This window comes from Argopecten irradians, chromosome 6, assembly GCF_041381155.1.
Source record: "Argopecten irradians isolate NY chromosome 6, Ai_NY, whole genome shotgun sequence".
In the NCBI taxonomy this organism is placed as follows: domain Eukaryota; kingdom Metazoa; phylum Mollusca; class Bivalvia; order Pectinida; family Pectinidae; genus Argopecten; species Argopecten irradians.
Genome location: NC_091139.1, coordinates 5,974,225 through 6,000,305, shown reverse-complemented (window position 1 = coordinate 6,000,305; position 26,081 = coordinate 5,974,225). Strand labels below are relative to the sequence as shown.

At 34.0% G+C, this 26,081-nt stretch overlaps 1 protein-coding gene across 1 annotated transcript; it reads left to right on the top strand.

The window, feature by feature from the left end:
• The first annotated feature begins 535 nt into the window (after positions 1-535).
• LOC138324795 (alpha-N-acetylglucosaminidase-like) lies at positions 536-26,081 on the top strand. Its single transcript, XM_069269946.1, has 23 exons — positions 536-656; positions 3,707-3,767; positions 4,725-4,882; positions 5,797-5,981; positions 6,257-6,404; positions 6,939-7,009; positions 7,794-7,955; positions 10,268-10,333; positions 11,999-12,062; positions 13,758-13,828; positions 14,130-14,204; positions 15,789-15,873; positions 16,509-16,658; positions 16,838-16,980; positions 17,792-17,864; positions 18,502-18,597; positions 18,888-18,973; positions 20,515-20,619; positions 21,889-22,072; positions 22,346-22,389; positions 23,194-23,251; positions 23,709-23,808; positions 24,842-26,081. The coding sequence occupies exons 1-23, from the start codon at positions 588-590 to the stop codon at positions 24,925-24,927; spliced, it is 2,340 nt and encodes a 779-aa protein (XP_069126047.1). The 5' UTR covers positions 536-587; the 3' UTR covers positions 24,928-26,081.

Below are 26,081 nucleotides of genomic sequence, written 5' to 3'. Positions count from 1 at the left end.
TCAGATTATAAAAAGTGGGCAAATGGAGATACAGCCATCTTACCGTCTTACTTTCTGAAGCGTGCTGTCATTTCATAAGGCCTCTCGCAATGCTCGGAATTAGCGCACGTGAAAAAATACCGCTGTTTTCCGTCAGTGCTGAATACAGCAAAAATATAGCCTATGTGGCCTAGGCCTACTCAGTAGGTGTATTCCGACAAAACCAATGCTAGTTGCAGGATAAACGTAGCCTATGTACCTGCATCAGATATTTTTGAAATAGTATCCTACATGTAGCTATACATGATGAAATGTATTTATTATCTAAGTATGTCTCTGCCTGCATGTACATGTACATGTAATTCGTCTACTTTAATTTATCATCTAATGGAACATGTTGAGACGGTAAAAAAGTAGAATATATTAGTCAAAACGACACTATTTCTTCAAATTCTTTTGTTGGATAATAAACCGAAAAAAAGAAGAGATGGTGATATAATTTAAACGCATGTTACTTTATATAGTAACAAGTACGTATATGCTCGGTTCGTTTTAGTAAAGGCTTGTGGTCTGATTTGATCACCTACAATGTGACTTCCGGTGTAAACATGCGGAAACCACAGACGTATCATCATCTTCCTCGATCCTCGTTGATCATAGCAGCTTGCAGGTTACAGGTAAATATTTAAACAATTTATGTGACAAAGAGTTGAATGAGTTCATGTGATGAATAGTTTGACGGTTTACACTGTTGGATGTCATTTCAATACCATTTATTGACACGACGTTTATATCAGGTGAGGTTGGGCACAACCCTGCATACGGGAAACAGTTACCCATTTGAGCCTAACAGTTACATGTTTCAGTAATCAATAAGTTACCCAAATGAGGAATTGTGTGTAAGAAAAATGCAGGAAGTTGTTTAAATTTTTTTTTATAAAAAAAAAGCGTGATAATTATAACATGGTACCATTACTAAGATAACTAAGTACATCATTAATAAAAATGGGACAAACTTCATTGTCTCAATTAATATGAATTTAAGGCAAAGCCTCAGAAGAGCGCAGCTACATGTAAAAGATTATAACATCATAACTTTATATTGTCTATATTTTTCTATGAGATAAACAATAGAATATTTCACTGACATGCAAAAAAAAAACCAACAATCCAAATGGAATAGTTCAATATACACGTACTCCAATCTTGTTTTTATCAGATGCAGAGAAAACTTGGCAACATGCCATATGTGCTATCAAAAATACGCGCGAATCTGTGCCGTCATCTTTGGCGTCAGGTTTTGTGACGTCACTGCTGACGGTGCCGTGCGCTTGAGAACATACACACTTACACAGTACATATTGGACAACTACATTTATTGCGTTGTTCTTGTACATGTGTAAATTAAAACTACTTACAGTAATTTTAAAGCGTATACTGATAACACATTTAGTCTAGTACAGAAATTTCAAATCTCGTCGTGCTGATAACGAGAATTAAAACATGGCTGCCTACATGGAGGCGCGAGACTTTTCCCGCGGGACACAATTTCAAAGTCCAAGGGGTACTGGAGTGTATTGGAATCTATATGCTCACACACGTGTTATGGTTAGTAGAGCTTCGCTCTCCGCGGCCTTCGGCCGCGCAGAGAGCTGCGCTCTTATTATTTAGGTAAAAGTCACAAACTAAATCACCTCCCTTGCTTATTTATGACGCCATTTTTTTTTATAATAATTTTTAAAACAACATTATCTGTTTTCTTTTCACAGAATTCCTCAATTGGGTAACTTATTGCATGATTACTGCAAACAGGTAATAACTGTTACTCAAATGGATAACTGTTACCAATATGCAGGGTTGTGCCCAACCTGGTTAGCAACGTTAACACTGATCACTGATTAATTACAGGCATATCTGCTTCTGGTTTTGAATAAACTATATACATACTTATCGTACATGTAGTAGAGGTTACGCAACAAATGGTTGTTGCATGGGTACTGGAATTCATTTTACCTGAGTGAAAAAGGACACGATCTTCGCTTTAGTGAGTGTCTTTTGTATCTTTTAAAAATAATTTACAAGTGTCAAATAAATTCCATATCCAACAGCCGAAAAAAATTTCCATATACAATAACCCCAATTTCAAGTTGTGTGACCTGTTTCTACCATAATGAAATTATCTACATGTAAAAATAAGACCAAAATGAGATAAGGTTATTTGCTGACAAGGTGTAGTGATATTATTAGAAATGTAACAGGTTGCTGGATTTATACTAAATTGAATACCTACCTCTGCCAGGGATCGTACATTTCTCTCTAGCCGAGTGATATATTGTGACTAGTATTGACCAGGGCTAAATATTCCCCCTTCCAGGAATCAACTCGTCCTCGAGTTTCCAAGGGTCACAATGATTCCTTTGCAGGTATCGTTCAGTATCATTCCCGAGTCGCTACATGGGCGCCAATGTAATATGATGCAGGATTTACAATAAATTTAATACCTGCCTCTGCCAGGGATCGAACTCGAGACCGTTGGATAAATTAATAGTCTGATGCTCAACCGATTGAGCTAAAGAGAAGTTTTCTCTTTAGCTGAAACTTCTCTTTAGCTGAGTGATATGTTATGGCTAGTATTGATGAGGGTTATAATTAATATTCAATTTAATTACTTAAAGAATGTATTAATAACAAATAATTATACTTTTCCATGCATTCCTACTTACTGAACATCTATTTGAATCCAGATTTCTAGGTACTTAAACATTATTTAACTAATCATTGTCAAACTACATTTTGACATGTTTACTGTAACTTAGTGCATGTGACATCTTCTTTCCACCAAATAATCCTCAAACCATGCATTTAACCAAAGTTAAAGTATGGTCTATGCGCGTTAATTCTAGTAAAATCACCCCTAGGGTCCTCGTACGATAAGATATTCTACTAAAAAAGACAATAATGAATTTTGAATCAATAGTTTATGCTATGACTGGGATAATATGGAAGATTCATGACGTTTATTGTCACACATCCAGTTTCAACAGTGGTTTTACTACAAGCAGGCCAGCAAGCTGCGTACAGTAATATGACGTCATTCGATAATTGATGACAGTTACAATTTGTGACGTGACAATGAGGAAAAGTAGTTCAGGTCAAAGTTTAAAAAATCTCGACCAGTCAATAGACCAGAAGGTGTTATTCCACTAGTGGAATATCAATATTTTTATCCAACACCCAGCACATTTATACAATGGCCTGAGAGTGGAATAATACAACGTATTGTGGTAGAAACATATACATTGTATTGTATATTAGGAATAACTCATTAAAGATGCTCTACCGCCAACAGAGCATAAATGACATTCATCATTAGAACAATAACTGGTGTTTAATCATGTGTAAATATGTATCTAATTTACACTAAAAATAATATAAAATAATTGATTTTGCCTTCGGTGCATGCGCAATCGGTACTTCATTCCATATAGGATATAGTGCCACAGATTTTTTTCGGGATGCAATTAATTATTTTTCATATTTTTAACTTGAAGTAAAAATAGAACCTCAAACTTTTCAATGGTGGTAATGGTGTAAATTAAATAACTTTTGTAACTGAAGAAAAATACTAAATTGTCTGCTCCTGTTTTTGATAGTGGAAAAAATACCAATTGTCAGCAGTGGAGCACATTCAAGAATTGAAAACATGCTGCATTATTTTTCTTTTCAGTCTTTCTTGATTTTAATCTCCGTTTTCGTACAATTAGTACCGGGAGTATCTGCAGAACCAGGTAAGATACATATGTTCCCTTAACATTAGTATTTCATATATAAAAATATTTTTTGATGATCAATAGGAAAACGGTGAAAATTCTGCCGAAGAATGAAAAGATTTGATTCATATTTTGTCTGCAGCATCTTTGATTGAAAGGAAATCACCAAATAACCTTGTCATTGTTTTACTAGTGTCTATAGCAGGTACGAGGAGTGCTTGTTTGACCAGTCAAATCTGGTCAAAGAAACACACTTAGTAAACATAACGGTATGGTTATTTAGTGACAGAAATATGTTCCGAGCCCATTGGACTTTTTTCTGTAATGTACATTTGTTTGCTTATTTTGTCAAAATTTACAAGTTACAAAACAGGTCAGAGATATCACTATATATCTGAAAGTAAACACACAATAACATGACTACCACAGCATATCCCCATATAATGCAATATTGTAATGACGACCAATCACTTGAATGAAATTGAAGCAATAGACTGTGTTTATATACATTGTACATGTTTACAACACAAAAACACATGTTTTAGGTGTTTTGGTGAAAATACCCCGTAGAACGAGGCTTTACTTCAAAAGTTGGGAGACATGTTGAATTTCATACACTTATAATCTGACCCATTTTGTAAGCGCCCAGAAAAAGTTGAAAATTGAATTGAAATAAAATTGAAAAAGTGCTAATAAGACAAAATTATTGCAATCTACACAGTTTTTAGTCTTTAGTTATGCCTGGGTAATTGAAATCAAGGCCAAGGCAATACGGTACATGTGTATGTATAATTTTAGACAGATGGATTTTTTCCCTATTTACTCCTTAAAGCAAAGTATTGGTGAGTTTAAAAGGACAAACAATATTGATACCAGTACTATGCATTGCTTACAATGAGCAATACAGGTCTTCTTTGCTTCTTGTGTAATATTTCTTTAGGTTACCCTGATTAACTGTTTATTATTTCATTATAGATTTCCCTGCATTGAATCACATCAGAACACAAACATCAGCCACAATCCAAACAGATGCATCACAAGCCCTGATTGGTCGAATTGTTGGGAAAAGAGCCAATGAATTTACAGCAAAGGTTCAACCAAACCTTGGTCCTAAGAACAGAGATACTTTTGTTGTAAGTAATGTTTGTCTGTGTAATTGTTTCACTTGATTATCTAAGTATGTCTCTGTCTGCATGTACTTCGAGTCTTACATAAAAACAATTTATGTTTTCTTAACAGAACCAAATTTGGACTAAAATTTCACAAAAATATTGCACAAAGTAAGCCAATAATTAGAGCTATCATTGATATACATGTAAATTTTAAGAATGATATATTGAAAGAAAAATATCATGATGTATCGATATATATCAAAACAATGCATAATGTTGTTGAGAAAAGGATGAAATCTGGAATGGACGTTTTATGTATTACATAATCGGTTTATGAACGAAAACAATGCATGTCACGCGGGAACTATTGCTGAGTTTTTCATATATAATTTGTGGTAATTGTGAAAAAAATCATATAACATGATAACATGATCAGGAACCTTACAAAATATATACAAGTACAATTGGAATACTGTAAGAAATAATACATAATTCGTTGGCATTTGAAATTCCAATGTTACTAGGTCATAGGCAGGTCATCAAGTACAATTTCGGTCATTGTATCGATTTAAAAAATTAGGATTCGATATCGTATCGCAAGATGAGAATCGTCAATACATTAATATTGTTTGTAAAGATGACAGGGCTAATCAATTCGTAAAATAAATTTATTAGAAACCTACATAGTTGACTGCATGTATAATTCCAGGTACATGTACTTTTAAAATTGAGGCCTCAAAAATGGGGAGGAGAGCTCAAAGTGTTAGGGCCGCTTCTTGGGTCAAATATAGTAAAAAGTACAATTAAATAATGCAATATTTTTTGTCATAGAGTTATGGTTAACAGTTCTGTATTAAGCATGACTTCAGCAACACAACTTAAAAATTAAACATTAAGTATTCAGACAGTTATAATTTTAGTTATATACATTTCAGATTTCATCTTTTGGTTCCCATGTCAACATCACCGGGACGACGGGAGTGGCGGTTGCCATGGGACTGTACTATTACCTGACCAATCACTGTGGCTGTCAGTACACGTGGGCAGGCCAACAGATGGACATTCCATCTACCTTACCAAATGTCCCATCCCCAGGGATCAAAATCACAACCAATGATAGGTAACTTTGTTTTAAGAAATAAATATTCAGCAAATCCCATTTTACCTTCAGAATGATCCATCAGGCTTTATTATTAAGCCATTCTTCTCCTTTTTGGCCCATTTAACAATAGTGATTAATTAATTTAATTTCATAGATTCATTATGCTTTAGATTTCCTGTAAGTGTTGAAATTTTAAAATGTTATTTAAATGATAAATTGAAGCAAAACTGTTTGTATAATACAGGATATCCCAGTTTTTATAATTAATGAGGATGATCTCCCCTTTGTTCCAGATTCCGTTACTACCAGAATGTGTGTACGGTCGACTACTCATTTGTTTGGTATAACTGGCCGGAATGGGAACAACAGCTGGACTGGATGGCCCTTCATGGGATCAACATGCCTTTGGCCTTCACTGGGCAGGAGGCCATATTTCAAAGGGTCAGGCAAAAGGATTAATCGAGGAGAAAAAAAATCTATTTCTGTTATTTTTTAATTAGTTGTACATTTCAATTTCAATTTCTGAAATAGTCCTGAAACAAATAACATAAATAACATTTTGGTGTTGTTTAACTTTAATCCTCAGTAAAATATCAATACTAGATAGCTGAATTTGTGTGTATCTATACTGCCATGGAAAAATAATATATTAATAACCAGTAGTTGAACTAGAAAACTATTCACAGGGCTTTCTAAATCTACCAGGGTGTTTTCATGTGTAGTAATTAAAAGAAAGGGTAAAAAAATATTATTTTTAAAGAAAATTATGAGGATGCAGGTTTTTCATAAGCATAAGTAAATGCTGTGGATCTAGCACTGGATATATTAAAAAAATTTTTACAGAAACATTAAAAGTCTTAAATTGGAAAAGGAGATGTACCAATTAACATGCATTTGTTCTGCAGTATATTAATTTTAGAGCTAATGTTTATACATGTTTATATTGTATTGTCCTTGATAATGTTTTCCCTAAAGGTCTATATGAAGATGGGGTTCACTATGAAAGAAGTTCAGGATCACTTTGCTGGACCAGGGTTCCTAGCTTGGTAAGTTACGGTAGGATGCAGAAAAAAAAGAATTGAGGAAATTTGTCTTTTGTAGCATATTTCTAAATCTAAAACCAGAAAAAGTAATTTGCCTTGTGATGTGTAATTAATCATGTTCTATCGCTGATGAATTGTCTCCCTTGACAGTTCAAGAATGTGTAACACGCATTGGTTGGGGACGACCAGATATATAATAAATCATTTTCTATCGCTGATGAATTATCTCCCCTGACAGGTCAAGAATGGGTAACATGCATGGTTGGGGACGACCCTGATAGGTCAAGAATGGGTTGCATGCATGGTTGGGGACGACCAGATATATAATAAATCATTTTCTATCGCTGATGAATTATCTCCCCTGACAGACCAAGAATGGGTAACATGTATGGTTGGGGAGGACCAGATATCTACTAAATCATCTCCCACTGATGAATTATCTCCCCTGACAGGTCAAGAATGGGTAACATGCGTGATTGGGGAGGACCAGATATCTACTAAATCATGTTCTATCACTGATGAATTATCTCCCCTGACAGACCAAGAATGGGTAACATGCATGGTTGGGGAGGACCAGATATCTACTAAATCATCTCCCACTGATTAATTATCTCCCCTGACAGACCAAGAATGGGTAACATGCATGGCTGGGGAAGACCAGATATGTACTCAAATCATGTTCCCTCACTGATGAATTATCTCCCCAGACAGACCAAGAATGTATAACTTGCATAGTTGGAGAGGACCAGATATCATGTGGTTCACTGATGAATATCTCCCTTGACAGGTCAAGAATGGGTAACATGCATGGTTGGGGAGGACCATTACCCCAATCCTGGATTGACCAGCAATTGGTCCTACAACATAAAATCCTTGACCGGGCCCGGAAGCTTGGCATGATACCAGTACTACCAGGATTCGCTGGACATGTTCCTAGCACCATCACCAGGTAGTGTTTTATTTTCATTTTACTTTATTTCAGTGTAATGGCTAGATATCAATGGATTATGCAGTTATATCAGACAAGTTTCAAACCTGTTATGGTTAAATTTGTTTGATTCATTTATTACACTAGTTGTCAAAAATTTGGTGACTGATATAGCTATTCTACATTTACCGGACATGTACATAATGAAGATTCATACCACTGTATCGGTAGTATTACATTGCATGCAAGATTTCATAACATTTTGTGGTGGCTCAGGGACTAAATTTTCATCCAAATATTTTTGGGATATAAAGTGTAAATGCAAGTAAAATTAATGACTTCTCACAACTTTTGGGGTTTCAGTGGTTACTGAGTAATACCTTGTCAAGGCTAATAAAATCTATTACCTGTAAGTGATTGAGATCGGGTTATCTCAGTCGAGGGCTATGATTTTGGAACATCCCAACCTCAGCTAACGCCTTGGTTGGGATTATGTTACAAAATCTTGGCCCTCGACTGAGATACCTGATCTTGATCACTTAAAGGTAATTGATTTTTTTTCTTGCACTTCTAAGATATAACAAAACCCATCTATATATATGCGTTCAGAGCGTAAAATTATCTCCGTCTTGGGCCTCCTGGTTCAAGGCCAAATAACCATTTCATCTGCGCTTCAAATTCAGTCATTTCTCATAAAATTATAGATTTAAGAAAAGTGTATTGCTTTATATCAATGAGACCTTAGATGGGTTCAGTTCTGGTCAAAATCCATCAATATTTGCAAGAGTTATGGGACTTTTAAATCATCAAAACATGGTTCCCGCTCGATAACTTTAGTATTTATTGTCTGATTTCAACCAAATTTGGTGTATTGCTTTATGTTCATGGGATCTTAGATGGGTTTGATACTGGTCAAAATCCATCAATATTTGCAAGAGTTACAGGACTTGATAACTTCACCTAATTATTAACAACATTTTGCATAAAAAATACAATACTCTGGTCTATGAAGTACATAATATGGTTGATAAGGAACCAGAAAAAATACCATAACAAAGCAACTGGATTCAACTCTGCTTTTATACAATTAAAGAATTTATTACTTACACATATCAATGTCTTTGTCAAAACTAGCTACAACAAAGACAACGAAAAAGAGATGGAAATAATTAGATTGAATGAGATAGTGAAAGCAAGTGGTGTATAGTGGAGTATAGTTATATGTTGTATGTATATAGTAGATATATATGTGTGTACATGATTTGTAATTTAATTTACTGTACATGTTATGTATTGTAATGCAACCTAACACATGTTTGTATAATACATTTCGAAGGAACAGGTTTCGTAATAAAATACTTATATTTTGGGACAAATATTTCCCACTTACAGTCAGAATTTATCATGTCTAACGTAACTTAAGAACGATAAAATATAATTTAAGTTCTCGTATGCAAACAAATCATGAAATCAAGACAATACTACCTTTTTATAACTGTTGCCATATCCCAACCGGATACATGTCAGGTTGTATAAACTTATGAAAAAAGGAGTCAAATTAGGTAGGAGAAATCCAGAAAATTCAGTACCTATATGTAGGCTACATTTTAAAGCGTACTGTATTTGAATAGGTTACATAAAGATATGAAAGTATTCATATCTAAGTGTATATATATATTTATATATATTAGTAACACAGATCATAATATAAATATTCTTTATATCATATTAAATTTCAACTAAAGGTAATTGGAAGAGAGTTGCTTCCCTTCTATTTTTTTACCATAAGGAATTGTCTCCCCTGTTATTATTTTTTTTCTTGTATAAAAGAATACGGCTGTAGTCACATTAATTAATTTGGTCGTGTGGCTATTTATTGTGATTGTTTATATTATAAGGATGTGGATGTACGGTTTGTAATAAAGAGATACATGAATGGTTGTAAAATTACGCCAATAATCACGTAAAGGTACCAGACAGATCGGAACAGATCGAAAAATCTAGCTCTGGGTATCATGTTAGATTTCCCTGTCTGAGGTGCGAGAAAAGGATTTGACGTTTGTAATTTTTACGGTATCTTCAATGCAAATTTTGGAAATTAAAGATTCTGAAGTGGTAGAAAGCTGAAGATTTGACATCAAAGTGGAAGCTAGATTGGTCTTATAAACAGTAGACTATATATATATACATGTTAATTGATAGTGTTAACATGTATACATTTATATATTCAAAAATATGAATATTTTGTGTTTTAATAGTGCTACATATAATAGTTGATAAGTGTTTTGTTCATCCTAATGTTGCTGTATAACAATATTTTTCAAATTTTACAGACTTTTCCCCAATGCCAGAGTGTCACATCTACCAGACTGGGGTCATTTCAATTCTTCATTCTGTTGGTAAGTCACAGGTTATGGTATTATGAACATAATTTTCTATGAAATTTTGTTTCAGTTTTAGGTCATCTGACCCAAAGGTTTTTAGGTCATCATGTTTTGTCCGTCGTCGTGCGCCGTAAACTTTTCACATTTTGAACTTCTTCTCAAGTTCCACCAGTTGGATTTAGCTGCAACTTAATGAAATGATCCTGACATGGTCCTGACAAAGTTTTATTATTTTTTGGGTCGATTCGAAATTCAAGATGGCCATGCCATGGGTGCACATGTCTATTGAGTAAAGTACACTTACCCATAAAGGTCTACAAACACGCTAGTAAACTGAGCTATAAAAACCTGTACATTCACTAACGCAACAAACTGTAGACTGACTACCAATAGAAAACTCATCAACATTTATACCTTTGCCAAATTGACTAATGTATTACATTTTTATGGGACGAGTTGTCTTCTTATCGTTATACAGGGAGGTCCCATTTCACTACATAACTATATTGTTATACAGGGAGGTCCCATTTCACTACATAACTATGGCGTTATACAGGGAGGTCCCATTTCACTACATAACTATAACTTTATACAGGGAGGTCCCATTTCACTACATAACTATAGTGTTATACAGGGAGGTCCCATTTCACTACATAACTATAGCGTTATACAGGGAGGTCCCATTTTACTATACATAACTATAGTGTTATACAGGGAGGTCCCATTTCACTACATAACTATAGTGTTATACAGGGAGGTCCCATTTCACTTAATAACTATAGCGTTATACAGGGAGGTCCCATTTCACTACATAACTATAGCGTTATACAGGGAGGTCCCATTTCACTTACATAACTATAGTGTTATACAGGGAGGTCCCATTTCACTACATAACTATAGCGTTATACAGGGAGGTCCCATTTCACTTCATAACTATAGCGTTATACAGGGAGGTCCCATTTCACTACATAACTATAGTGTTATACAGGGAGGTCCCATTTCACTACATAACTATAGTGTTATACAGGGAGGTCCCATTTCACTATTAACTATAGCATTATACAGGGAGGTCCCATTTCACTACATAACTATGTGTTATACAGGGAGGTCCCATTTCACTACATAACTATAGCGTTATACAGGGAGGTCCCATTTCACTACATAACTATAGTGTTATACAGGGAGGTCCCATTTCACTACATAACTATAGTGTTATACAGGGAGGTCCCATTTCACTACATAACTATAGTGTTATACAGGGAGGTCCCATTTCACTACATAACTATAGCGTTATACAGGGAGGTCCCATTTCACTACATAACTATAACTTTATACAGGGAGGTCCCATTTCACTACATAACTATAGCGTTATACAGGGAGGTCCCATTTCACTACATAACTATAGCGTTATACAGGGAGGTCCCATTTCACTACATAACTATAGTGTTATACAGGGAGGTCCCATTTCACTATACATAACTATAACTTTATACAGGGAGGTCCCATTTCACTACATAACTATAACTGTATACAGGGAGGTCCCATTTCACTACATAACTATAGCGTTATACAGGGAGGTCCCATTTCACTATACATAACTATAGCGTACATTATACAGGGAGGTCCCATTTCACTATATTTTCTGTAATGTCACATATCTGTATTGGTTGTTTTTTCCAGTGATTTACTGTTGGACTTTGATGATCCTTTGTTCAAGAGGGTTGGGCATGAAGTAATCAAAGAAGTAAGTATATACACAAAATTTTATCATATTTTGCCGTATAATGACATCGGGCGCACGCTGTTGGATTAAAGGGACATGAAGCTTAAAGAAGTTGTTGTTTATGCTTAGTTATGGTTTTCAGATGTTTGTTGAATATTTTATTACAATGATTGGTTATCTAAAACAACAGGAAAACGTGGGGAATACCTACCTCAAAAATGATAAAAATAGACTGTCATATTCTATTTTTGGAACATAAAACGAAAGCTGGCCGAAAGCGAGGTTATAATGAACAACAAACTTGCTGACATGACAAGGAATATTAGTTTTCCACATTTTAAGTTTATTTTCTAATTTATGATGGTTGACAAATGAAGTTTAAGCCATATTTGTTATAAAACAATATATATTTAGCGTAAGAATGAAAAGTCAAAAGAGACTTTTTATTCAACAGGGCACCGCGAAGGGAGGTTCCTGACTTATTGCACATATATACATCGTGCAAGTATAAAGTGGGGAGTTGCTCCCGTCTCTTGCATTTCAGCAATCCATTTATATTTACCTACTTTTCAAATCACACACGTTACTGACACTTGACGTACATTGTTTTCTATCGGAATTTGTTTGTGTTCCACTTCACCCACGTTTTTGACCCACCATTTTGTTTACATTAATTTAATTTGTGCAGTGCAATGTGGGAGGTCACTAATCAATAATAATAAAAGTTCAACACTTCTATACTATCGTAACAAAATTCGACCGGGCCGGTTCAAAATACAGAAAGATGGAATTTCCATTATAATTATTTTATTTGACACATTTGTACAATAACTGATATATATAACTTAGTAAGGTATCTGACATGTCTTAAATATGTATTTTACTCAAATTTACATGGTTTATTTCGGTTCATGTCCCTTTAAGCATGCGCAGTTATTTCAGACCATTTACAGATCATTTACTAACAAACACAATGTAATATTGATATTTTATGAATAAAAAAATGTAACAGAATTGTTTTATCTGCATCTGCAGTGTCTGCAGTTATCTCTGGCTACTGTGAAATTTGTAAGAAATGATTTGTAATTTACCAAGAAATTTTGAGGGTTTATTAGAGTAGGCCTCCTTAATAGGGAAAATACATATATGTATTTACCATATATACTTTATAGTTGGTACAATTTGTATTTACCATATACTATATAGTTGGTACAATCTGTATTTACCATATACTATATAGTTGGTACAATCTGTATTTACCATATACTATATAGTTGGTACAATCTGTATTTACCATATACTATATAGTTGGTACAATCTGTATACTTTATAGTTGGTACAATCTGTATTTAAAAATGATTTCGGTTGAAACTTAATATGTCTCTTCCATGGCAAGCTCGTGTGACTTGATTGATATAAATGACAAACATGTAAATTAGATTGAAAGTGGCCGTTTCATTAAAACAACGGATACATATCACTTTGTATAAACAATCTGTTTCATTTTATGTGTGAAATTACGTAATACAAAACCTAACTCTTCAAAGTTTTGTGCAAAACTATTAAACAAGTCAAAGATGGGAGTACAAAAAACGCCACAGAGATTACAAACCCTATGTAGTCTTGTAGTATAAAAACAGAATACATAGGGTAGAAATCTCTTCCCCCATCCGCAGTCTGTATTTACATTATCCTTTACATTTATTTTACTTTCAGATGTTGAATGAGTTTGGTACCGACCATGTGTATAACATTGACACTTTCAATGAGATGCTGCCTAAATCAAAGTAAATATTAAGTCAATATTAAAATTAAAAAATAAAGAAAAAAGAAATAAAAATCTTTCCATATACTATTTTACTATATTTTTGACTTACTATAAATTAAGATGGAAAATGCCATATAATTACTCCAAAATACACAGGAACAATTGACAAGTTACAACTGTATTGTACATGGTTACCTGTGCTTCTTCCCTCTGGTGATTTGCTTCAAAAAGGTTCCCTATTTGTATAGAAATTTTTAATGAATTTTTGTATCATCAATCTTCAATCCCTTTGTTTGTACTTTTTTTTTTTCATATTCCAGTTCGTCGACCTATCTAGCCCAGTCAGCAAAATCTGTATTTGATGCCTTGACTTCTGCTGATCCACAGGCAGTGTGGTAAGAAGCATTTTACATAGCTACTTCAAATAAGATCACTGTTTTAGGTCTTCACCATAGTATGGGGTGGCATATTATATGACTCTTTCACAATGTGAATATGAAGGATAGGAATAGTCTACTCGAGGGTCACAAAATGTAGTATAACCGAAAGACTTTCTGAGGGTTTTTCAACATTTTGTGATCCCTCTGGTAAAATATTCCAATCCTTCATACCCATGTATAATAGAGTATTTTTCTCTCATATCTCGACATTTTGTTGCAATTTTACAATTATGATAGCCCATCATTTTGAAGAATAAGTTAGAAGAAAACTGCAAGTCAATTCTACATACATGATGATCTTTGCATGATATTTTAATGTAAATCAATCAAATTTGTTCCTTGTGTGTCAATGCTTGTCCCATCCATACCTGTCCGTCTTGTTCAGGTTTCATGTGGAGGCAGAGGCATTTAAAATGTTTAACAGACACTTCAAGGATAATTGAACTACATTGTATTATAATTAATTTTTTCTTTGTTTTCATACCACTATGAAAAAAAAAATCCGAGAATGGCGCGAAACCCAATGTTATCGTGACGTCACAATAGAGACATTGACGTTGCGTATTGATTCGGAAAAAAGAATCCCTTGAAAAACCACTATAATGTTACATTTAAACATACTTCATTTTATCAAATAGAGTATAAAATTGATTATAAGTATTGATGTCACTATTTTTTAATTTTATCGGGTTATGAAAAGAAAAATTGTTTGCAAACTTTTGTGAGAATCCGCTACGCGGATTCACACAGTTTGCAATCATTTTTTTTCATACCCCGATAAAATTAAAAAATAGCGACTACATTGTATTATGGTTCTTGACCGCAATTTATTGAAACAAACAAATGCAAAAAAACTTTTATCATAAGTCAGTGATTTTTGTTTTGAAAAATTCAGGCAAGATTCATGAATATACATCTTTTAGGTTTTATGTATAAAAAGTAGAGTGTGGCAGTAGAAAATAAAACTTAAAGGAACATGATAATGATTTTAAATATTGATTTTATTGTTTGTCATCAAGTGTGCGCTAATCCTATTGTTTAGCTCACCTCTCGAAGAGAGGGGGGGGGGGGGGGCTTATGGAATCACCCTGGTGTAGATGTCGGTGTTGGAATTCCCAGATTAAGGTTTTGGCAGTAGTGTTGAAAAACTGTTATCTCATAATCTGTCACAACTGACATTAATTTAAAGGTGCAAAATACTGGATTTTGAGAATTTCAAGAGGCCCAATAGGCTGAAATAGCCAAGTTAAGGTTTTGGTTTAAGTGTTGAAAAACTATTATCTGTCACAACTGACATTGATTTCTACAACCATTTTGGATTATTAATTGTTATTATGGGGTGGACAATCATTTAAAGGAGTCAAATCCTGAATTTTAGGAATTTCAAAAGGCCCAATGGGCAGAAAAGTTAAGTTATGTAATGACATTGCTATATTTTATAATACTGGTAAATTACAAGGAACTTGATTTAAATAAAAAAAAATTCCAGAGGCGAGCTTTGCTGTTCTCAAACAGCTCTTGTTGATTTGCTGTTAATAGGTTGATGCAGGGATGGATATTTGAGAATTCTGTGGACTTCTGGAAAAACCAACAGATAAAGGCTGTTGTTACTGCTGTACCCATAGTAAGTATATAAATGATATTGTTAATTGATTTTTAATTACACCCTTAATTAAACGAAACTCACATACTGTATAACAGGAAATTTTTGTGGATATTTATTTTCATGGTGAATTGGTTAAAGAGTATTTTGTGTTGGCCATTTAAACAGTGATTACATTAGCATATAAAACAACTTCCAACGTTTCTATATTTGTGTTTTCATAGCACCCACAAAAACAACAAATTAAGACAGTATAAATGTACTTTCTCTGGGTCCTGAATACTCAATTCTATTATAATTTGACAAATACTGGGGGGGGGGGGGCTTTTTAATGAACCAAATTGAATGTTATGGACGAAAAAGGTCAGCCATATTTTAAATCTTTCTATACTCATTGTACATTAATCTGTTACCGTATACATGCATATGTCATCCTTTGAGACGCATTATTATGTTGTGATTCACATGTAAAAGACTGGCAAGTTCATGTAATATGGGATACAATGCTGATGTTATAGGCATCGCATATTGTAAAACATTATCAAATTCATGAGATGGGTACATTAATACAACTTCAACTCTTCTCCAAAAAAGGGGAGGGGTGCTAATAACCGTGAATATGGTAAATGTATTTTGTACTTAAAATTGTGTTACAGGGAAGAATGCTAATTCTAGAACTTTTTGCGGAGAATCGTCCTGTGTATCGCCACACTGAGTCCTACTTCGGCCAACCTTTCATCTGGTGTATGTTACACAACTTTGGAGGAACTTTGGAATTGTATGGCATGTTTGATAGCATCAACACTGTAAGTTATTTTGAACAATTCTGACTTTATATAAGCTGTTTGGTCGGTCTTAAAACAATGAACATCAAAACGCTGTCACTATATGAAAGTTTTAAATTAGTCGGGTGTTTTTTTACAAAATTGACATTTATGACATTTAGGAAATAATTTTCATTTTTCTTGGACATGATATAATTTAGGGTCCATTTGCTGGTCGTAATTTTCCAAACAGCACCATGCTTGGAATCGGTCTTACTCCTGAAGGGATTAATCAGAATGAGGTTATTTACGAATTCATGGCGGAGAACTCCTGGGTATCTCAGCCAAGAGATGTCTCAAAGTGGTGAGTATACTGGCAAATATTTCAAACCACTGATAAGTACATTTGTACTGTAAAACCTGCCTTAGTGACCACCTCTGTATAATGACCACCTGCCTTAGTGACCACCTCTGTATAATGACCATCTGTGGTAGTGACCACAACTGTATTATGACCACCTGTCTTAGTGACCACATCTGTAAAATAGCTGTTATCTTGAAAACACAATGCGATTTGACTGAAATGATTCTGATGTTGCCTTGAGAAAGTGTTGTTACATCTCTGGTTGATCTGAAATCCAAGATGGCCACCTGGACACCATATCTAATTAATTTCCTGTATGACTATTGGACGTCAGATGACCGTTAAAGCCCTTGGGCATGTTCTTTGTAATTCATATTATTTTATTTTATATGAAATTTAATTACAACAAGCTAGTGCAAGATAATTTTGTTAATTTGACATAGCTGATTATGATACTATTGCGCTGGTTAGTTTCGCTGACCAAAATTTTTGCGATTTTATCTAAAAATGAGGAAATCCAATTTCAGCGGTTTTAAATTTTCGTGATATGGATTAAAGGGTATATGTCGTTCAACCATTTCTTAATATTTTGCTGATTAAATTTTTGCGAACATCGTAATGTCCTACGAATTTGCGAAAATATACACAGGAAAGGTATCCAACTATACGATAATTTGTTTAAACTGTGAGTACATGTATTGGTAACCACAGTATCCTAAGATAATTTGTTTCAATTGTGTATCCATGAATTGGTAACCATGGTAACAAACATCCTCTGACAGTAACCATGATAACAAACATCTTCTGACAGGGTGATTGAGTATGCTGCTAAGAGATATGGAAAACACAACAGTTATAGCTCAAAGGCGTGGCAGCTGTTACGGGTAATCCTTTCCTCAAATTTACTTGATCATATCCCATGTACCTGTAATGTGTGCTTATAATTTCAAAAATGTTCTTGCAAAAGAAGTTTTTTTAAAATACCAGAAATTCTTTCTGTGATTGTTTTGAAAATGTACGTATCAGTATTTGCAAAAAAATTTATCTGGCATGTTTTTTAATCAATTATAATCTCTTTATGATTTCTTAATATGATTCATGGTTATACTAAAAAAAAAATTATTGAGGAGGTTGTTCAAAAAGTGGTAAGCTTAATCACATCATTAGTGAAATTCATTTCTCTTTCACTACGTAAAAACGGTGAATACATGTACCCGTACTTCAATAGAGATCGATCGTATACACAGATGGTTACGTGGGTACATAGGCTTTTGGGTGCGGCTTCTATAATGGTGCATCTTATACGTGTACAAAACCTGAAAAAATCGTAAAAAAGACCTCTGCGGCTTATACACAGGTGCAGTTTATTGTCCGGAAAATAGGTATATCTTCTCTAAAATGGGGCAACACTGATCAGTGATGAAATAATAAAAGAACAGAGCTGTATCTCTAAAGTCGATAATAGAATAAAATTTATCCTTTATTTTGCACATAGTATATTGTGTAATATTCTTTTTCTAGAAAAGTGTGTATAATAACACTGATGGTCTAAAAGACAAGAGTAAGCACGTGATACCAACATCTCGTCCCTCCTACCATCCACGGTTGGTCCCTGATGTAAGTCTCTGCATGTTACTCTAGTAAAATACTGTGAACCGAATTCATTTCACAGCTACTATATTCTGTGGTTCCATTTTCGCAAATTAAAAAAACTGAATTGAAATATCTTTCAAGTTATCAATGAAAATAATAATATGCGAAGATAAACTTTTGCAAACTTACCTTCATCGCGGAAATTGCGAAAAATAAATTGTATGAGAAAGATACCAACCCACAAGGGTAGATAACTATGTAATATTCAAATACATAATAGTGCTGGCGATTCAAGAGTCCTTGTAACCCTGTAGGTCTGGTACGATGTGGAGGAACTATATCAAGCCTGGGATAATTTTGTGTTAGCAGCAGACCAGCTCCATAATAGCTCATTGTTCATGTAAGTATAATTATGTTGTTTGTTTTACATCTCTGACTATGGGGAAAGGGATGGTGGTGGGAAGGGGGGCACAACGTTTTAAACTGGAAATTGCTGAAAATTTTTATGGAAGCAGCCGTCGATCCAAAAGAATACCGAGGCCTCCCTTGGGATCAAAGTACTGTGTTTTCCCTATTAATAGCGCCTCCTCTAATAAGCTATGGCGCCCCCCAAGTTTTTTTGCTGAAAAAAATCAACTAATTTCATATAATTTTTGTTGCAAATTGTGACAATTTGTCTTTACATTTTTGCAGAGTGTTTACGCATAGAAACAGCGAGATCGCCATGTTCAAAACAATTGTGTCACTTGAATGTCCCACACACTTGTGTGGATGAACACTAACAACCTGTAGCAACAACATTTTAGCAATGTCTATATAGGTTTTATGAATACTTACTGTATATTTATGATAAAGTTTCCTAAACAATATGCAGGAATGTTATAATTTCTAAGCGTTTTATTGTGTGCTCTTGTCGGTAATTCCTATCTGCGACAAAACGATCGTAGCGATCAAAAGCACTGTCTGCCATTTTGTGTACACATGGTAAACGAACAGGTTTGCATGAAATGCCAAAATTCCAATAATTTCAATAGTTACTTGACTTAAAAATGTTAGTGGGTTATACTAAGTTTTAGAATAATACTAAAATAAAAGCAAGATGATTATAAGCTGTTTCGGAAAAAAACTTCTAAAAAAGGTCTCAAATAACGGCACCCCTCTCGGCCAATTACCAGCACCCAGTGCCCTTATTAAGGTAAATATGTTAAAAGAGTGAGTCCAATTCGGTAGTTCCTTCCAGTAAACTGATTGTTTATTCAGAGCGTTGTTGACATGTTTCGACTCGAAGGGAGTTGTCCTGAGAACCAGTGGTCAATTTATTGGAAGGAACTACCATGTTGGACTCATTCTTGTAATGTTATGTTAATAAATACATATAATGTGTGATAATGATATAAATTGTTTATATGATATACACTAGATCATGACGTGACGTCACAGTTCGAGGTTATCATGACAAAATGGCTACCTCTGATTTTCGTAACACATTTTGATGTTGAGACTCTTCGAAAGTTAGATAGTTGTTCTTATGTGATAAACTATATAAAGGGTAAGGGTTCCACTATACAAGAAGACACAACACAAATATACCACAGTCTCCCAAAACACACACCCGCACTTCATACACGCAACCTAACGCATACATGGGAGGCCATTCTTACATGACCTTGGCTATTAATGGGAGATTAGTTTAATCAAACAAACAAAAACAAACAAGCAAGTCTTAAATTTGTGTTTATTTCATCTGAGTTTTTTTATGAAACTTGTTTCTTAGTTTTTATTTTTGTTCGCCAAGGCTGGAAAAAAATAATAACTTATATAATAGACTTATTGCATAAACTCTCGCATTGAATGATAGCTCTCTTAAGATTCTATTCATTTATCTCATGGAATGGATAAGTATTGAAAATAAAAATTGATATCCCCATTCTTTATTTATAGGTATGATCTAGTGGATGTTACGAGGAACTGTCTCCAGGAACTGTCCCTGACCTATTATAACTCCCTCGTGACCGCCTTCAGGGACAAAAATATACTTCAAGTCAGGTAAAGATAACAGTTGGGTCATTATATGTACCATTTTAAACCAACTGATTTTCATAACATTTTCATTTAGTGATTTCATTCCATTGGCATTATGGCTGTTTCACGGTACTGATATTGGGCCTGTAGCATGCTTGGGTGAAGGGCTACCATGTTTGTTCAAATAAATGACCTTGACAATCATTAAGGTCACTGTAGTTTAATATTGCAATTTAGTGTCATATGTTTCTACTGCAACTCTGTGTTTGAAAAGTTATTGCGGTGATATTGCATGAAGGATGGAAAACTAAAAAGCTGGTGAAATAAGTAGATTTACAGTTATAGCTCTATTCAGTTGTTTCTTGTTTAAAAAAAAAAAGTAGATTACATCTTTAAAATGTTAACACACACTGTCTGTAAATTATTGATGAAACAATATATAAGGATTCTTGGAGAGAAAATTATTGATGTACCGTAATCCCCGTCCATGATAAAATGGAAGCATGTAAACAGTCTAACCTGCCATAGCATCCACCTCAGTAGACCACCTACTAAATAAGACCACTTTTCAGTATTTCTACACAATTTGACCTGTGTATAAAGACCATCTACCTAATAAGACCACTTTTCAGTATTTCTACACAATTTGACCTGTGTATAAAGTCCACCTACTAAAGAAGACCACTTTTTAGTATTTCTACACAATTTGATCTGTATATAAAGACCACCTACTTAAAAGACCACTTTTCAGTATTTCTACACAATTTGACCTGTGTATAAAGACCACCTACTAAAGAAGACCACTTTTTAGTATTTCTACACAATTTGACCTGTGTATAAAGACCACCGACTAAATAAGACCACTTTTCAGTATTTCTACACAATTTGACCTGTGTATAAAGACCATCTACCTAATAAGACCACTTTTCAGTATTTCTACACAATTTGACCTGTGTATAAAGACCATCTACCTAATAAGACCACTTTTCAGTATTTCTACACAATTTGACCTGTATATAAAGACCACTGGACTATAAAGACCATTCTTTTCTTTGACCTTTGTATGGTATTTTTAGACAAGTTTGACTGTAAAGTCTAGTGTTACCAATATTTGTCTTGTCTTTACGAATTGTCACATTTTGTCTCATCTCATCCCGATTTTATATGGCTCTGAGGCAGGAGTATTTACCTGGTATTTCCCACAGACTGCCTACTAATTTTATCAAAATGTTTAACTACCTTGTTTAATGAATTGTATTATTAATTTTAATTTGATGTTTAATGCATTAACAGTGTGACAGGAAATAAACTGCTCAAACTTCTGGATGACATGGAAACACTGCTGGGGTCAGAAGGTCATTTCCTGTTGGGAAAATGGATTCAGGCCGCTAAAAATCTAGCTTTCCGGCCCGAGGACAGACTGCTGTATGAGTTCAATGCCAGGAATCAGATAACACTTTGGGGACCAACAGGCAATGTAAAGACATACATATTTCACTGATTCTGTACATGCTATAGCAAAACTAGATGTAATTATTAAACTAAGAAAATGACAATTTTAGTGAAAAAATATTGTGAAATAAATATTTAAACAAATTTTGCATCAATTTATAAAGATGTTGAATCTTTTACTAATTATAATCTCTTTGGTACAAGTGGATCACTATTTTACTAAAAAATATTGATCTATATTACTCAGTGAATATTTAATAATATTAGAGAAAAAGAGCTTGTTCTTTTGATATTTCAGCATTTAGACTATGCTAGCAAACAGTGGGCTGGTCTTGTTCATAGGTAAGTAAACTATTAATCTTATAAAGTTAGAGGAGGAGAGAAGTTATTTATGAACCATTTCCGAAATTACTGTCAGGAATCAATCTAGGTTTTGTAGGAAACTACCCTTTTTCAAATTAGGGGAAAAGTTTGACGAAATAATGGGGAAATTGACTCTCCGTATTTCGGTCCAAAATGATATTCATTTTTACCAAAAAGTACTGTAAGACAACTAATTTCATTTTTTGGTATAGTAAAGCAAGATTTTAAGTTCAATTACAATTCAAAATTTGAGTTTATCATAAAATATCCAGAAACTGTATGATAGATATGAAGAAATTTGCTAACAAAAGTCTAAAACAACTAAACAAAAATAAGATGTAGGGGAAATTGTGCAAAAAAGTTCATTTTTTAGCTTCATGCAGAAAGGGGAATTTTCTGCTCTTCAGGGGAATTTTAGGCCAGAGGGGAATTCCTTCCTTGAGGGGAAACTACCCATAAAAAATAGTAAATCATAGCTAGATTAATCACTGACTGAATAATGTTAATTGAATATAATTACAGTATATTTAAATAATATGAAATGGCAGATATTAAAGTGAATTTTACCTGGAAATTAATCTGTTGGATGTACTGTCATTGCAGATATAAACTTCAATCTTCTTAGTAATCCTCAAATAAGATTATGAAGATTGTGATGAATCAAAACTTCTGACGCTTTTCTATTAATTTAGATAAGTAGTTCTCATTTTCATCCAATTTTTCTATATTTTAAACCAGTTATAAGTGTAATTTTGCAATGAATTTGTATCTATCAATCTTCAGCTACTATAGACCGAGGTGGAAAATGTTTGTAGATTCACTAACGGATAGTTTGCATACGGTAAGTTTAAAGCAAATGTAGTTATGTTTTATGAGATAACAAAACTTACATTGTTATAAAGAGAAAAAAAGCAAAGGTATCTGCTACGACCACTGTGACGTCACAATGATAATTATACCATTGTAAGCGGATGGCAGTTCATAGACTGATGAATGCAAACTGTGATTGGTATGGGTACATAGTAAGGCTGCAGTGAAAATGTGTATATGATGATATAACAAAGTAATAAAATAATCAGGAAAAAATTGTCACTAAATGCTTATTATGGGAAAAAAAGCTAAAACAAACACCATAGTCATGAAAATAAATAAGTGATCATGCAAGAAAAGATCAAATTAAATTTAACTTGTTGGAATATGGCTTTTGAAATGATTGATTTTGATCACTGTTTTTCTTTATTGTTTCATAAAGCAATCATCCTGTTCAGATAAGAATATGTTTCTTTGTATTTTCACAGGGTAGAGCATTTAATCAAAGTGATTTTAATAGTAAAGTTTTCAACATGATAGAGCTTCCTTTCTCTGCAAGTACAAAGATCTTCCCAACTGTTCCCTCAGGTAAGACTTTCAGGCAAAATTCAGAATCCATCACTTTGAAAAGTACTATTCAAAAATATTATTATAAAATCTTCCCAACTGTTCCCTCAGGTAAGACTTTCAGGCAAAATTCAGAATCCATCACTTTGAAAAGTACTATTCAAAAATATTATTTTAAAATCTTCCCAACTGTTCCCTCAGGTAAGACTTTCAGGCAAAATTCAGAATCCATCACTTTGAAAAGTACTATTCAAAAATATTATTATAAAAGTTTAAATTGCCAAATTTGATCCAGTAAGCCCCTATAAGTGCATATCCTCCTTTTTGAGGCCTCAAATCAATTGCCCAGGTACAAAGACCAAGACTACACAAAACTGTATAGGTTTGCAATAATTTCATCTTATTAAGCACCTTTTCACCTTTTTTCAATTTTTTAAACGCCCTGGGCGCTTATTGGGTCGCATACAGTAATACTGACTTTGGTTTGACTAAAACTCGGTGAACCATAAAATCTTAACAAAACTAAAGGGATATTTTATCCTTAAGGACTGGCAAAAGCTTTGAATTACAACTTATTCATATCGTACAACTGCCCCACATGGGATTCAAACTTGTGACACCAGGGACGTTGTTGCCACTCAGTCTACATCTTCACCACTCAGCCACCACGACCCCATCAATAAACCCTATTCGACCCAATAATCGCCCAGGGCTTTTAAAAAATTGAAAAAGTGCTAATAAGACGAAATTATTGCAAATCTTTAGTTTTTGGTCTTTATTTATGCCTGGGCAATTGAAATCAAGGCCTCAAAAATTGGAAGGGGCGCTGATAGGGACATGGGCGCTTATTGGGTTGAATTTGGTATATACACTAAGATCAATTATCACTAATGTTTGTGCGAAGACTTCAATTAATTTTGTGGTACTGTAAACCTTTGTTTGTTCGTTTGAGTTTTTAAGCTCATCGGCAACTAACTTAAAGGTCATTTAGGGCCAAACTACTGTAAACCTATTCTATAATGTACCATACAATGTATGTTTTGTTTGTTTCTAGGTAACCCGCTAATGATTGTGAATCAGATACACCAGAAATATCGGCCACAAACATACCCTAACAGTCTACCAAGAAAAGGAGGATGAATGTATTAATCTGATGACATCTTGGTTATATAACTATGAACATTCTGAACATGGATAGTGTCCCCTGTCTTATAACAGACAAGTGATATATCGATCCCTAATGAATGGAGACTGATGCAGCAACATGGTGTAACACCATTGTATATATCAGCTTAATGCAACTGGCCCATTGCCACGCCGTATATTGATCTGTCATAAATTGTATAAGAAACTTGTATGATAATTCTACTGTCATATATCACAAGATGGTTGATGTACTTCATAATTAATGTAACAATGTATGGTTCTTCCAACCAAGCAGGATTTACTCTCATCTATTACAGAGACAATGCATGGTTCTTCCAACCAAGCAGGTTTAACTCTCATCTTGTACAACCAATGCATTGTTCTTCCAACCAAGCAGGATTTATCTTGTTTTGTACAAACAATGCATGGTTCTTCCAACTAAGCAGGATTTACTCTCATCTTTTACAGAGACAATGAATGGTTCGTCCAAACAGGCTGGATTTATTCTCGTCTTGTACAAAACAATGCATGGTTCTTCCAACCAAGCAGGATTTACTCTTGTCTTGTACAACCAATGCATGGTTCTTCCAACCAAGCAGGATTTACTCTCGTCTTGTACCGAGACAATGCATGGTTCTTCCAACAAAGACAATTGATAGTTTTGGTTATAATAGAATCTCTTACTCATTTCTACACGATATACCTACCATTTGCTAAGTTGAATCTCCCTAGCTTCATAATTAATAATTCAATGATCCTGTTTAATTAGAAGTGTCCTTTTGGTCCTAATTAAACATTTTTAGTGTATATTTTAAGATCTTGGATTACTCAAAGACTAAGCCATGGCTCTGTCAAGTTTGCGTTTTGTCTGCATGGTAGCCACAAGATTCTTTAAACAGGGGTTAAAATGGATAAAATGAAAATATTTGATAAGGTACCATTATTACTTTAAATCAAATCACATTTGTATTGTGTTGAAATGTCATATTATAACATGAACTATATGTTTGAAGATATTTTTTGTTTGACGACCAATGCCATATGTCCGATATTGAAAGCTGTAAAACTTTGAAGACTAATATTATTAATCCAAATGTCCATTGTCTGAATTAAGAATATTAATAAAGTCTGATTTCCATTGTAGCGTT